Genomic DNA, 16,898 nt, shown 5'->3' with positions numbered 1-16,898 from the left:
AAATAGTTTGTACCTTGGGGAAGTTTTAACCTAAGCTGGTAAAAGTAAGCTTAGGAGGTTTTCATGCAGGTCCCCATATCTGTACTGACAGTGCCATGCCACACAAGCGGCCAGACCTCTAGGCCACAGTTCAGACCCTACACTTGATGCTATGAAGTTACTGGTGATCATGGGAGAGTACTAACATGGAAAAAATATATCAGTTCCTATGACCTTTGCTGTGTGAGCAAGTGCCCACACATTCAAGCACTCAGCCTACTCCAGCCTCTGCCTACCATTCCTCAACCCTTGTCCATGGTCCCATTGGACTTCATTGTAGAAATACCTTGCTCCCAAGATTCTATGATCATCCTGGTAGCTGTTTACCTTCTCATTAAGGTAGTACACCTTATTTCTTTTTTGCTGTCTCCCCAATGCTTAGGAAATAGCCTGCATTTTCCTAAACCATGCTTTTCAGCTCCACGGATTGCCAACTAGAATAGCGCCTGATCACAGCCCACAATTCACTTCCTGGTTCTGGCATGAACTCCTAGGAACTAAACTTTTCACCTCCTCAGCCTACTACCCACAGATCAATGGACAGACAGTGCAGGTAAATCCACAAGCAATACCTTTGATCTTTCCTTAATATAGTTAAGATGACTGGGTCAGTCTCCTGCCCTAGGATTAATTTGCTTATAGTAACTCCATCCATGCCTCCATCTGACACAGTCCATTTTCACCATTGTCTCCATTTAATCACACCTGCAGACTTGGAAGTTTCTGCTGCGACAGACCTCATTACCGACCTTCATCAAGTATACCAGGAACTTACAGAGCATCTGGAAGCCATCAAGGAAACATACAAACACTATGGTGACCAAGATCACCAAGTTGCATCGACACTAAGAGTGGGTTGACAGGTCTGGCTGTCTGCTAAACATCTCAGATCTTCCTGCCCATCTGCCAAAATAGATCATCAATACTTGCTGAACAAGTCAACCTGGTAACATTTTGACTCCAGTTGCCAGAATCCCTGGAAGTCTACCTGGTTTTTCATGTGTCCCTCCTGAAGCCCTACTAAGAAAATCCCTTTCCTAGCATCTCTGCTTCCCTGGCCCTCTCATGGAGGTCCAGGGTCAGGCAGAATACAAAGTGTGAGTGTCATAAACATTACAGCTAAGGGTAACATAAAATCCCTCCTTTACCTGTAAGGGATTAAGAAGCTCAAATAACCTGGTTGGCACCTGACCAAAAGGACCAATAAGGGAAGAAGATCCTTTCAAATCTGTGGGGAGGTTTTGTTTTGCACTCTCTTTGTTGTTCTCTCCAGGACAGAGAGGGACCAGGGCAGGAAAAGCCATCCCCTAAAACCCTACCTAAAATAAGCATCCAAGATTACAAAAATTGCAATGTTTTGAAAATCTGGCCATAAATGCCACAATGAGAGCTACTGGGTGTTGGACTCCTTTGATTATTTGGCCCTGGCCGAGTGCTGAACACTAGAAAATGTGGCCCTGAAGTTTTATTTGAACCTGGTTCTAAAAGCTCAAATCTCCATCCATTTGAGCGAGAGGAAGTAACTCCACTCGCAGGTAGAAAGTAGCCTACTATTTTTCTCACTGAGGGCAGCCATTTGGACATACTAAAGACACTGCCTGTTGAACAGATCATAGAATTTACACATGAAAACAGTAACAGCTGGTGAGAAAAAGTAGGAGACACATGCAAAGGGTAACAAACTATGGTTTGTTTTCACATGAATGGAGATTGAGTAAGTCAGAGATGCAGGAAGGCCACTCTAAATATCAGGAGTGCAAAGGAGAATGCTCTCACTGACACAGAAGTATTGTGCTAACCAGTATTAGGCGAGCATAAGGAGTGGGGAATAAAGGGACACAAACAGGTTTATGATCAAGTCTATAGAGGTGGGTTTAAAAATAAGGAAGGCTGTTTTGAACCTAACCCTGAAGTGAATACAGAGTCAATAGAGTTATTTAGTGGAGCAATTGTGTGGCATAAGTCCTTGGCCAGTGAGAGAGGAGGTACCCTAGCTAAGAAATTTACAATGGTCAAGGTGAAAGGATATGAAAGCAAGAACAGGATTTCAACAGAGGTGTATGTGAGGCATTACTGAACTGTGGTCCCTACCTGGAAAATACAGGTAGCACAAAGTGGCGTTAAACTGGTTGGAGATAGGCAGAATTTTATATTGACTGTGCAGGGACACTGCCACGCAGTGGAAAGCTGGCAGAGTCATCTCCAGTGCCTCCTGTGCCAGTCCCCCACCACTCCTGATCGAAGGGAAAGAAAGGTTTGTATAGGAGTTGTGTTTGACACATTGGGGTGGGAGGGTAGGCACAGGGTGATGGGGGAAGGTGGAACAGAGCTGCAGAATGTCCAGTCCTTAAAAGGACCCAGATGTCTTTCAATCAGGGACCCACAACCAGCTCAGTTCTATGTAAGGAGAATCAAGGCCAAAGAAAGGTATAAATGTAGGAGATTCAGAATCTTCATTTTCCTTAGATGTAGTGGAGAGGGGGAGCTGCATGGAGCTGGTTGAGCACAATATGGCGATGTACTAAACAAGCAGTAAAAAGTCTGATAAATAAATTTAACCTATTAGGCAGGAAGTCTAAAAGTGGAAGCTGAGCTTTTCACTAATTGTCATGCTACAAAATATCCACTTGACATATAAAATGAAGAACAATTATCACTGCAGTCTTAATTATGAAATAAAAACAATTCTGCTCCTGTTTCAATGTTTTAAGTGCATTTTCCCCAGAGCTATTAATTCCTTAAATTTGTTCTGATTCACAGAATTACAAAAACATTCCTAGACCTTTATAAATAAATAAAAATCCAATGTAACAGAAAAAGAGTTGAACACCAGCAGCTGCACATATGTGAATTAGGTCTGATGTGACAATCAATATCCCACACCCTACCTATCTGGCATGAATTAAAATGTGTATGAGTGCCATCTGGGTACAAGTTATTCACTCATTTTATAGCCCACACTCGATCTTTTATTCAGCTATGTGTTCCTTAAAGGTTCATGCAAGCACAGGCTTGGATATGGTGTATGTACAACAGAACCTCATTAATTCACACTTCAAGAATCCACACATCCCATAATTCACACCCCAGAGTGGCAGTCTCTCCCTATTTAACAAGGTTTCATAGCAGAATTCTACCATGAGCTTACAGAAGTATGTTCTTAAAGCTGGTGAAATAATGGTTCGTTTATCGGTCTAGGCTCTATGATGGCCCCCATTACCAGGGTATCTAAGCCGCTTTCCATTTATTTAAAAATAGAAACAACAATCTTTCTCTCATTTGTCCCAGCCTAGGAGTAAGAGCTTGATTAGAGCATAGTTATGTATGTGAGGGAGAAAGAAAGCCCCACCAGAGAGTGTGTGGGAGTATAGAACTATTGCAGAGAGGAAGCTTGATCATGAGTTTTGCATTTAGCTCTGAACAAAATGAGTGAGTAGTGGTCATTATTATATATTATGAGAGTGGGTTACTTAGTCTAGGACCAGTTCCATTCAAAGCACCATCTCACAAGCCTCCTGCATTGGTTCAGAGTTTCACTGTCAGTGGAACGTAGCTGTCATGGGATCTCATTGTTGTAAAGTGAGAAACAACCTGTCAGGTAATCAGGCATAGGTGCCAACTTCCCCTCTGCCCAGTGGATGCTCGACCCCACCCGGCCCTTCCCCCTCCCCCTCCTCTTCCTGCACCTTTCCTGCCTCTTCTCTGCCTCCTCCCCTGAGTGCACCGCGTCCCCACTCCTTCCCCTCCCTCCCAGAAAGTGCTAAGCGCCACCAAACAGCTGTTAGGCAGTGGAGGCATGGGAAGCGCTGGGAGGGAGGGGGAGGACGTGGTGTGCTCGGGGGAGGGGGAGAAGTAGGTGAGGGAGGGGAGCTTGGCTGCCGATGGGTGCAGAGCACCCACTAATTTTTCCCCATGGGTGCTCCAGCCCCAGAGCACCCACAGAGTCGGTGCCTATGTAACCAGGTACAGTCCCATGGAGGGCATAGAAAATCTGTACAGACTTTGAACTTGACTCTGTTCAATACAGAGCTGGTGCAGAGAGTAGAGCACTGCAGCAATGCACTCATGGCAACCCATGTGACTACGCACAATGTCTGCTGAATTTTGTACTAGCTGGAGCTTTCGTAGCCAGTGTGGCTTCATTCCTAGATATGCAACAATCAACAGGACACAAGGTTCTTGGAGAAGATCTGGGATCAAGACAAAAGGCTGGGGAAAGACTAGGATGAGCAGATGGGAGCCACAGCAAGGTCAGGGATGAATTAAGCCAAGCTAGGGCTTTAGGTATATTTCACATGGGAACTCTCTGCTATGGCCTCACCCTTATACTTTGGCCCAGCCTCCTGCTTGAGATGGTAGTAGCTGAGTCTTTCCTCTCCTTGGCTGATGGGAAGTGTGGCAGTATCTCTGCCTCCTTCTTCCCCCAGCCAAATATGCTCCCCACTCCCTTCTCAGGAGCTGGGACTCTGCATCACAGGGCCTCCTGCTCTAGTTGGGTAGTAGGGCACCAACCTGCACCCCACCTACCTGGCTGGAGAAGGTGACAGCTGCAGTAGCCAGGGAACTCATCCTTCTTCCCCCAGAAACCCTGAGGATCTGTGAGGTCCTGCCCCACTGAACTGATGACTGTGGCTTCCTCCCGACAGCAGTGGCAAAAACTTCAGTTGAGTCCCCAGAGAGTAGCAGGCTTCCCTAATTGACCCAGAAAAAAGCAACAGGGGCCTGCTCTGGTCTGGTGTGTGGGCCAAATGGCTTCTTACCCACCTTTTGTGACTGCCTTTCCTTCCTCTGCTGAACGCTCTCTATAGATTCAAACACTCCTAACTGCAGCAGTTACACCCAGTTCACACTTTGAAGCTTCTTTTCATAACTATGAGGGCTGGAGGCTTACATTATTTTTGTTTTAAAACTAAAGCAGGGATTCTGAACTCACCATCTTACTGTGGTAGGGACCCTAGACCCACATTTATTGGTGCCTACCCTTTAATCTAGCCCTGGGCAAGTCTATAAGGGGTCAGAGTACAAGGTTGGGAACAGGTTGGATTGTCAGGGAGAGAGAGGGGATACACAGATGGTCTGAGTGGAGGAGATAAGAGGATAAGCTTGTGTGTTAGAGAGTGGAAAGGGCATTACATCTCTGACCAAAAGTACTGGTTTCATTGACATTCAGACTGTGAGGCAATGAACTCTAAAGCAATGAGCACAGGGCTGGGAGTCAGAAAGGGTCTGATATTCTAAAATCCCAGCTCTGACACTGATTAGCTGTGGGATTTTAGGCAAATCATTTCATCTCTTCCTCATCTGGGATTCAATTTTGTCCTCTAGCACCTGGGTGCTGCTCTCACATAAGTGAAGACAGACCCAATCCCCAGTAAAATGAGGGGTAATAATTATTTACCCCAAAGGGTTATTGTGAGAATTAATTAGCATTTGTACAATGCTCTGAACATGTGAACCATTAATTAAGTGTTAAGTATGATTATATTTCTGCATGACTGGCCTTAACATATTCCTCATTAGTTTCTAATGGTGATGTCCGTAACGCAAAAACATTAAAAAATAAAATCTGTCTAACAATCTCAAAATTAAAGATGAAATTCCAGATAAAACTATCCTAGCAATTAACAAACGCTCTTTTAGGTTAAAAGTAAAAAATGTAACACAGTTTTGAACAATTTAGAAAACAAACTCTAGAGGGATTTGGGTTTATTAAGGCATTTATCACCCCTCCTTTAGTACTGCATGTTTGCAAATGTTTACCTATTTGCCTGGGTGTTTTGCTTTCCAGTGTCTCATTAATGAGCTGAAGCTCTGTAAAAGCCATATAAGCATTTGACCACTGGGGAAAGCTATAAATTAGAACATAACCATATTCAAAGCAGTCTCTAACTCTATTTCCTCCTCCATCACTTCTTGATTCCTATCCTCTTCCCGCTTCGTCCACTTCCACCCTTCTTTCTTCTGTCCACTCCTTAGGCCTTAGACTGCATGACCGAAAACTTGCACCAAAATATCTTGATTCTCCCTTTTCAAAAATTCCAGAAAACTCAACTGATTCATTAAGTGTTCCAGCTAAAAGAACCAGAACTATATTGTTCCATATTTTACCCACTTACACTATATAAATAACAACACATCTTCCCAAACTTACACTACACTTACAATATATAAATAACACATTCTCAAACATAAGGTATTCCAGATGTCACACAATTTCAGAGATATTTAATAAAACATTAAAATAACTCCCCTGCTTTGTAATAAACTCCAGAAAGCACTAGATAAATTCAGTCTTTGTTCTTTATAAACAAACTTGACATTTTTGTCATTTTTAAGTACAATAGAGGACCTAGTTTCCAGCTTTTGATATTCTGTTCAACTGGGAACATACAATAGGCAACCTTAGAAAGTTTCCATTATTCCCTTCCCCCATACCCCGCCGTTTTTTAAAAATATCACTATTTAGTGTATCTGCAATATTCTCTCTATAGTACTTAGATTCATAGATTCATAGATACTAAGATCAGAAGGGACCATTCTGATCATCTAGTCTGACCTCCTGCACAGTGCAGGCCACAGAATCTCACCCACCCACTCCTATGAAAAACCTCACCTATGTCTGAGCTATTGAAGTCCTTAAATCATGGTTTAAAGACTTCAAGGAGCAGAGAAGCCTCCCTCAAGTCAACCATGCTCCATGCTACAGAGGAAGGCGAAAAACCTCCAGGGCCTCTCCAATCCGCCCTGGAGGAAAATTCCTTCCCGACCCCAAATATGGCAATCAGCTAAACCCTGAGCATATGGGCAAGATTCACCAGCCACATACTACAGAAAATTCTTTCCTGGGTAACTCAGATCCCATCCATCTAATATCCCATCTCAGGGAATTAGGCCTATTTACCCTGAATATTTAAAGATCAATTACTTACCAAAATCCCATTATCCCATCATACCATCTCCTCCATAAACTTATCAAGTAGAATCTTAAAACCAGATAGATCTTTTGCCCCCACTGCTTCCCTTGGAAGGCTATTCCAAAACTTCACTCCTCTGATGGTTAAAAACCTTCGTCTGATTTCAAGTCTAAACTTCCTGGTGGCCAGTTTATACCCATTTGTTCTTGTGTCCACATTGGTGCTGAGCTGAAATAATTCCTCTCCCTCTCCTGTATTTATCCCTCTGATATATTTATACAGAGCAATCATATCTCCCCTCAACCTTCTTTTAGTTAGGCTAAACAAGCCAAGCTCCTTAAGTCTCCTTTCATAAGACAAGTTTTCCATTCCTCGGATCATCCTAGTAGCCCTTCTCTGTACCTGCTCCAGTTTGAATTCATCCTTTTTAAACATGGGAGACCAGAACTGCACACAGTATTCTAGGTGAGGTCTCACCAGTGCCTTGTATAATGGTACTAAAACCTCCTTATCCCTACTGGAAATGCCTCTCCTGATGCATCCCAAAACCGCATTAGCTTTTTTCACAGCCATATCACATTGGCAGCTCATAGTCATCCTATGATCAACCAATATTCCAAGGTCCTTCTCCTCTTCTGTTACTTCTAATTGATGCGTCCCCAACTTATAACTAAAATTCTTGTTATTAATCCCTAAATGCATAACCTTACACTTCTCACTATTAAATTTCATCCTATTACTATTACTCCAGTTTACAAGGTCATCCAGATCCTCCTGTATAATATCCCGATCCTTTTCTGAATTGGCAATACCTCCCAGCTTTGTATCATCTGCAGACTTTATTAGTACACTCCCACTTTTAGTGCCAAGGTCAGTAATAAAAAGATTCAATAAGATTGGTCCCAAAACCGATCCCTGAGGAACTCCACTGGTAACCTCCCTCCAACCTGACAGTTCGCCTTTCAGTAGGACCCGTTGCAGTCTCCCCTTTAACCAATTCCTTATCCACCTTTTGATGTTCATATTGATCCCCATCTTCTCCAATTTAACTAATAATTCCCCATGTGGCACGGTATCAAATGCCTTACTGAAATCTAGGTAAATTAGATCCACTGCATTTCCTTTATCTAAAAAATCTGTTACTTTTTCAAAAAAGGAGATTAGGTTGGTTTGGCACGATCTACCTTTTGTAAAACCATGTTGTATTTTGTCCCATTTACCATTGACTTCAATGTCCTTAACTAATTTCTCCTTCAAAATTTTTTCCAGGACCTTGCATACTACAGATGTCAAATTAACTGGCCTGTAGTTACCCGGATCACTTTTTTTTCCTTTCTTAAAAATAGGAACTATATTAGCAATTCTCCAATCATTCGGTACTACTCCTGAGTTTACAGATTCATTAAAAATTCTTGCTAATGGGCTTGCAATTTCAGGTGCCAATTCCTTTAATATTCTTGGATGAAGATTATCTGGGCCCCCTGATTTAGTCCCATTAAGCTCTTTCAGTTTCGCTTCTACCTCAGATATGGTAATATCTATCTCCATATCCTCATTCCCATTTGTCATGCTACCATTATCCCTAAGATCCTCTTTAGCCTTATTAAAGACTGAGGCAAAGTATTTGTTTAGATATTGGGCCATGCCTAGATTATCTTTAACCTCCACTCCATCCTCAGTGTTAAGCAGCCCCACTTCTTCTTTCTTAGTTTTCTTCTTATTTATATGGCGATAGAACCTTTTACTATTGGTTTTAATTCCCTTTGCAAGGTCCAACTCTACTCGACTTTTAGCCTGTCTCACTTAATCCCTACATGTTCTGACCTCAATTAGGTAGCTTTCCTTGCTGATCCCTCCCATCTTCCACTCCCTCTATGCTTTCTGCTTCTTCTTAATCACCTCTCTAAGATGCTTGCTCATCCAGCTTGGTCTACAACTCCTGCCTATGAATTTTTTCCCCTTTCTTGGGATACAGGCTTCCGATAGCTTCTGCAGCTTTGATTTAAAGTAATCCCAGGCCTCCTCTACCTTTAGATCCATACGTTCTTCAGTCCAATCCACTTCCTTAACTAATTTCCTTAATTTTTGAAAGTCAGCCCTTTTGAAATCAAAACCCCTAGTTGCAGATTTATTTTTTTGTTAATCCTTCCATTTAGTTTGAAGTGAATTAGCTCATGATCACTTGAACCAAGATTGTCCCCTACAACCATTTCTTCTATGAGGTCCTCGCTACTCACCAAAATTAAATCTAAAATGGCATCCCCTCTAGTCGGTTCAGCAACTACTTGATGAAGGAATCCATCAGCTATCGCATCTAGGAAAATCTGAGCCCTATTATTATTACTAGCACTGGTCCTCCAGTCTATATCTGGGAAGTTAAAGTCTCCCATGATCACGCAGTTTTCATTAGCATTTACTTTAATAAAGACATTAAAAAGGGCTCTATCCATATCCAGATTAGATCCCGGCAGTCTATAGCACACCCCAAGCACTATCGTAGGAGAGGCTTTACTAGTTTTCTTCCCCAATGTAATTTTTGCCCAGACGGACTCTGTCTTATCCATTTCATCGCTTCTTATTTCTTTACATTCTACCTCATCATTGATATACAATGCTACTCCACCACCTTTACCTTTGTTTCTGTCTTTCCTAAACAGCACATACCCTTCAATACCTGTAGTCCAGTCATGACAACTATTCTACCATGTTTCTGTTATCCCTATAATATCTGGTTTCACTTCCTGCACCGGTAGCTCTAGTTCCTCCATTTTGTTACCTAGGCTCCTCGCATTGGTGTACAAACATCTTAATTTTTGCTGTTTGGCCTCGCTCACATTTTGTACCCTATTAGGCACAGTCATTCTACAGCCAGTATAACCTATTAGACTAGTATCCACACCGCCCTCGCTCCTTATATACATTCTCCTACCCACGGATGTATCCTTTCTTACTTCGTCTTCTTCCCTCTCAATGCTAAAATCTGGCGTGGAGATTTCCTGGACATCTCCCAACCACCTCCCCCTAATTCCTAGTTTAAAGCTCTCTATCAGTTGTGCCAGCCTTGATCCTAGAAGTCTATTTCCTTCCCTACTGAGATGAAGTCCATCCCGAGAGAACTGTCCTCTGTCTGTGAATGCCTCCCAGTGGCCATACATCCCCAAGCCCTCCTTATAGCACCACTGCCTAAGCCATCTGTTGACAGTCATAATCTTGTCACACCTTTGTTGCCCTTCTCTAGGAACAGGAAGGATCCCGCTAAAGATCACCTGAACCTCAATTTCCTTAAGCATCTTCCCCAGCCTAGCATAGTCTCCCTTAATACTTTCCAGTGAGAATCTAGCCGTATCATTTGTTCCCACATAAAGGATAATTAGGGGATTCTTTCCCGCTCCCTTTAGGATCCTTTTCAACCTCAGGTCTACATCCCGTATCTTAGCACCCGGAAGACAGCACACCCTTCTATTCTCTGGATCAGCTCTAGTTACAGGCCTGTCTATTCTTCTCAATAAAGAGTCCCCAATCACATAGACCTGCCTTTTCCTGGTGATGGTGCTATTCTCCAGTCTCTCCCCTGTTCCCTCTGGCTGCAAGTTCTTTCCATTCTTATTTTCCCTTATAATCCTCTTCAACCCATCCTGTATCCTCCTGGGGCTCATATTTGGTGTAGTCTCCCTTGACTCTTCCCCTTTTCCTATAGGACTAGCCTCTCTTCTCTTCTTCCTTACCCTTCCACCTTCAACAAGTACCTGCTGAGCCCCTTCTTCATTTTCCAACTCTGCAAACCTATTCCTAAGATCTATTTCTCCTTCACTAGCCCGTCTTTTCCTCTGCCTGCTTCTTTTAGTCACATGCTTCCGCTGACCACTTTCCTCACCCAGTCTCCCCTCAAAATTCCCCAGCCCTGCTTCCATCTGTGAGTCTGAGCTTTTCCCTTCAGATACCTCATATCTTTGCTCCATCATCTGCTCAAACCCCTTCCTAAACTCAACCAGACTTTCCACCTCCATCTCCAAACCTCGGATCTTTTCCTCCATCAGCTCTATCAGACGGCATTTCATGCAGAAAAAACTCTTACCGGTTTCCCCCTCCAGGATCATGTACATACCACAGCTTCCACATCCAGTCATCCTCAATGTGTCTTCCACTACAGGAGTCACTCCCACAGCTGCCTCTGTATCTGTCATCGCCTTCCCACCTAAATTCTGTTAATCTGGGAAACACAAACCACACCAAAACACCACCACCCACAGCAAAAGCAAGCCCCAAACAAGCACCACAATACAAACTCCCTTTTCAAACTCCCACTCAAACTCCCCTGTTGAGAGCTCTGTTTGCTAGCTCCTGTGCCGCTGCAGCTGTCTGAGTACTTCCTGCACTTGGAATTATTACAAATACCAAAAAGTTAAGAGCACTTGCTGAACACAGTACATTAAAATAATTGTATTAACTTACCTAGTATGTACACAGTTTTGATATCTGTATTTATCACCAAATTGCTTATGGTTTTAAAACTTTGTCAATAAAATCAGTTTAAAAATAACAACATAACTCACCGGGAAGTACAGGAGGAGTGATCCAAAAAGGATGATTTCCAAAAGAACCAGACCTGAAGCCCTGATGCTCTAGAAAACAGAAAAGGATGCATGACATTAGAAAATATTATTCATTTTCTATTTAGGTTCTGAGCTATTTATGACAGAAACCTTCATACTTGTCTGTACAGGACCTGGCACGATAATTACCTATAAATATTATTAATCCTGATACAGTAGTTAAATTTTAATGGATTTCAACCATAAAATATCATTCCCTCTTCAGTTTTGAATGTTGTTTAACACAAAACTGTTTAGATAGCATTTACTAATGCCCAATTTTGCCTTTAAATGTACATGCATTGATTCAGATTATGGGAGTTGCAATGATGAATTTAAGGGCAGAATTTGGTCTGTTCTGTTTGGATTTCAAATAGTCCTTCAAACCTTTTCACATGCATATTTAATGCCAATAACCTGGCTTCTGTAATATGTATGAATATTCTAAAATTTTATTATATACCAAAAGTGGCTTTTTAGAATGAAAGCATATAACTTTACTTTCCCCAACTTTTGTATGAGAATGCTGATTCAGTCATTCACTTTTAAGGAATCTAAATCTAGCCAAGTACCGTACCCCTTAATCCTATCTATGGCACTTTGAGGTCTAATCATTATGTTCCCATTATCATTTGCTTATTGTTGTAAGTAAAAAAAATAAAAATTGATCAATCTTCTCCTCCCACTATAAATCTTGTTCCAATAAGTTAAATGATTTATATACAGTACATCTACAGCTTATATAATAAGATAAAATGTAGACACTGCATTTCCCATTTCCTTAACTACCTATTTCATCCAACATGTAGTCATAAATCACTCTGTAAAACTCATTGTTTTCCTTTCAAAAAAGGCAATTTTACAGTAGGCTGTCTCTCCGCAGAGAGGCAGGATGGCAGAAGGGCCCTTTGAAAAATCCCCTTGCTTCCTATTAAGAAAATTCTTTTATAGCTTAGAATCAACATGCCATGCAAATCTCTCCTGTGGCTTTGGTTGGGGACCACCATATCTGTTGTAAATATGACAGTAATTTTTAAAGACTTTTTGAAAATGTTTTACAGAAGAACTGGGGCCAAGGGATCCTTTTTTCCCTTGGCCAAAGACTCTGCAAGGAACTCTCCAGGTGACCTCATTCAGGGAGTTCACAATCTGACTGTGACGGGACATACCAACCCCCCAAGGGTTAAGGAATTGCTCTGGACACAGAAAGACACACACCCTCACCCACTGCTGAGTATGCTCCCAGTGCAGGGAGAGCTCAAAAGGGAGCAGCTCAGCTCAATCTGCGCTGACTGAGCAGGAGAGCAGTTGGGTGCTGCAACCTCCTGCAGAGAAGCCACTGGGGCTCACAGTCAAGCTGCTGCAGGCCTTTCAACCATGGAGGCCAAGGATAACCAGTCACTACAGAGAGGGGAAGATGGTCCAGGGAGTGACTCAAGGGGACTCCCAGGGGGACCCCAAGATAGACCCGTGGTGCAGAGGAACAAACAGAAGTAGGAGTAGGAAGTGATCGAAGGAACAGGCATAAGGGCACCTGTCCCTAGGCCATGTATCTGGACCATTATTTTGAACAGCCCTGGGTTGGAACCCAGTGGAGCAGGGAAGATTTGGAGTTCCCTACCCCCAGCCACTGACTCTCGTTACTGGGCGACACAGTCATTGAATACAGCTGCTGAACCCTGCCGCTAGACAAGGCAGCCTCTGACTCTCACCATCCAGAGTACTGTCGCTAGGCAAAACTGCCAGCCTTGGACTCAAAAATCCCCTTGACACTGACTAACTGAGATTCCCTTCTATCAATAATAGTTACGTCAGCTGATCACTGTGACAAGTGTCTGATGTACTTCATGGGATAGATTGAAAGACTGGGCAGTTCTTACTATGCCTTTGTATTATGAAATCCAGTGGCTCCTAACTCAGTTGGAGCTGAGTTTAACATCATTTCCAACAAAAATTGTTTTTTGCAGCTGTGGCTGCTCAAAGCCAGTGGCTGTCCCATGGTGCCATTACTGACAGGCGCTAGCAATGCCTCATTTAGCATCCATAAGAATATGGAGGTCCACTTCAAGAATGCTTCTCTGGGTGCTGCAGTGTTTTCCAACTATTATCCATTTCAAACCTCCTGTTTTTAAGAAAGATAACCAAGAATATAACAGGTTTCAGAGTAGCAGCCGTGTTAGTCTGCATTAGCAAAAAGAAAAGGAGTACTTGTGGCACCTTAGAGACTAACAAATTTATTTGAGCACAAGCTTTCGTGAGCTACAGCTCACTTCAACAAATGCATCCGAATGCTTATGCTCAAATAAATTTGTTAGTCTCTAAGGTGCCACAAGTACTCCTTTTCTTTTTTCAAGAATATAATAGTACTGCAGCTCTGGGTGCCTCTCCATACCAATGACACAAGATTAAGGCCTTTTTTGAAGGTTGAGACTGCATTAGTTAGGGGTTATGAATGATCTCTTACTGGCTTTCAATTGAAGTCAGGGAGCCATTCGGTAATGCAAGACTTCAGCAGCTTTTAATATGAATGAGCACAGTTGATGCTTCAGCCACATAAGTTATGCCTACACAGCCTGCGAAGCAAACCTCCCACCTCAGGTCAACAGACTTGGGTTAGAGGGGCTAGCACTAGCATGATAATAGCTGTGCAGACAGCGATTTGAATTTGTGGTTCAGGCTGGAGCTTGGGCTTTGAAGCCCAGGGAGGGGGGTGGGCTTCAGAGCCCAAGCTCCAGCCCAAGCTTCAACTTCAAAATGCTGCCTACACAGTTTTTGTTAGAGCTCTAGGGAGAGCCCAACTAACCCAAGTCAGTTGACCTGGGCCAGGAGGCTTGCTTCCACGGGCTGTGTAGATATACCCATAAGGACTTTACTAGTGTGTCTGGGCCACCTTCATGTGATTCAAGTAACAACTTGCTTCAATCTTCACTAAAAAGTTAATTGTGACCAGATGCTTAACACAATTAATATTGTGGAGGGGGAAGGAACATAAGCTAGAATAGTGAAATAACAGGTTAAAGAATATTTAAATATGTTCAAGATGTGTTCAAGTTGGCAGGGCTGGGTGAAATTCACCCTCAGGTACTTAAGGATCTAGCTTAAGCAATCTCAGAACCACTAGTGATTATCTTTGAGAACTCCAGGAGGGCAGGTAAGGTGCCAGAAGACTGAAGAAAGGCAAACATAGTACCTATCTTTTAAAAGGGAAACAAAGAGACCAGGGGATTATACACCAATCAGCCTAACTTTGATACATGGAAAGATCCTGTAATAAATTATTAAACAATTAATTTGTAGGCACCTAGAGAACAACAGAGTAATAAATAATAGCCAACATGAATTTCTCAAGAACAAATTGTGCCACAACAGTCTAATATCGTTCTTTGACAGGGTTACTGGCTTAGCTGATGGGGGGCAGGAAATGGTAGACATGATATATCTTGATTTTAATAAGGCTTTTGACACTGTCCCACGTGATATTCTCATAAGCAAACTAGGGGAATGTAGTCTAGATGAAATTACTATAAGGTTGGTGCAAAATTGGTTGAAAAACCATACCCAAAAGAGTAGTTATCAATGGTTAGCTGCCAGCGACATATCTAGTGGGGTCCTGCAAGGATATGTCCTGGGTCCAGTACTATTCAATATTTTGATTTATGACTTGGATAATGGAGTGGAGAGTATGCATAAAATTTGCAGCTGAAACCAAGCTGGGAGGGGTTGCTAGCACTTTGAAGTACAGGGTTGGAATTCAAAATGATCTTCAGAAATTGAAGAACTGGCCTGAAATAAATATGATAAAATTCAATAAAGACATGTGCAAATTATTACATTTAGGAAGGAAAAATTAAATGCACAACTACAAAATGACTAGGCAATAGTTCTGCTGAAAAGGATCTGGGGGTAACTGTGGATTACAAATTGAACTTGAGCCAATAATGTGATGCAGTTGTGAAAAAGGGGTTAATATCAATGTGGGGGGTATTAGCAAGAATGTCATATGGAAGACATGAAAGGTAATTTTGCTTTATTCTGCACTGGTGAGGCCCTCAGCTGGAGTACTGTGTCTAGTTTTGGACATCAGACTTGGAGAAAGATGCAGAAAAATGGAGATGGTCCAGAGAAGAGCAACAAAAATGCTAAAATTTTAGAAATCCAGATGTATAAGAAAAGGTTAAAAACACAGGGCACATTTAGTCTTGAGAAAAGAAGACTAAGTGGGGATCTAAGGACAGTCTTCAAATATGTTAATGGCTGTTATAAAGATAATTGTTGATCAATTGTTCTCCATGTCCACTGGAGGCAGGAAAAGAAGTAATTGTCTTAATATGCAGCAAGGGAAATTTAGGTTACACATTAAGAAAAAATATTCTAGCTATAAGGATAGCTGTGCATGGAACTGGTTACCAAGGGAGGCTGTGGAATCCCCATTACTGGAGGTTTTTGACAAACACCTGTCAGGCATGGTTTAGATATACTTGGTCCTGCCTCAGCATGGGAGGATGAACAGATGACCTCTCAAGTTCCCTTCCAACCCTACATTTCTATGATTCTATACCTATAATATTGAAAAGAAAACAGTCTGTAGTTATCTTGTGTTTGTATTTCACCACCAAGCAACTGAAGTGCCATGTGTCTAAAGGATCTAAGATATCTACAGTGTTGTTCAATGTGTATATATATATATATATATATATTTATTATGGGCAAGATTTCTACCCACAAAGGAAAGAATTTTCATTTACTGCAGAGGAATGTTCAGAAATAGTAAAGTTAAGAACCTTGGCATTATTTTCAGCAATATCTTTTCCCTGGAAAGCTACATGTTGGATATAGTACAAAAAGTGTTTTCATTCAACTGTGCAATCTGTGCAGACTGCACTCTTATTTCTCCTGTGGTGAACTTACAGACACAATACATAATCTTCTGGCCATGAACCATCACTACTGTAATTGCCTCTTGGATCTTGTCTACACTAATATTTTAAAACATGTTTGAACAAGTAATACCATTGGAAATCCTAGTGCAGGCAGGATACAAATGTTCATTCCTAGTTGTGTTTAACCCTTTTGGAACACATGTTTTTGTCTGACCTGTACTATAAATTTCAGTGATGTTAGCCAACACAAGTTACAATGTGGTTAAAAATGGTATTGTAGGTGGGACCTCAGTAGGGCTTCTAGCAATGTTTCACCAACCATTTGCATGCAGTGTAAAGGTGTAAAAAACATTTGTGCACTAAATGGTCACCTGTGGTCATATTCCAGCAGCCCTATGATTTTCTACACAAGTTGCCTATAAAATGGTATATTCTGAGATGAATCTGCTGAATCTTAGAGATCTCACTAGGGA

The 16,898-nt window shown here is 42.0% G+C and overlaps 1 protein-coding gene across 1 annotated transcript in view; it reads right to left on the bottom strand.

The window, feature by feature from the left end:
* Positions 1–16,898, bottom strand: part of GPR158 (G protein-coupled receptor 158) — a 329,341-nt gene that overhangs the window by 99,758 nt on the left and 212,685 nt on the right. The window contains exon 5 of the mRNA XM_038393446.2: positions 11,507–11,575. Within this exon, the coding sequence (XP_038249374.1) occupies positions 11,507–11,575 (69 nt within the window). The remainder of the gene's footprint in view (positions 1–11,506; positions 11,576–16,898) is intronic.

The sequence above is a fragment of the Dermochelys coriacea genome, chromosome 2, assembly GCF_009764565.3.
Source record: "Dermochelys coriacea isolate rDerCor1 chromosome 2, rDerCor1.pri.v4, whole genome shotgun sequence".
NCBI lineage: Eukaryota > Metazoa > Chordata > Testudines > Dermochelyidae > Dermochelys > Dermochelys coriacea.
The sequence above is the reverse complement of the archived record's forward strand: the minus strand, read 5'-3'. Positions and strand labels throughout refer to the sequence as shown.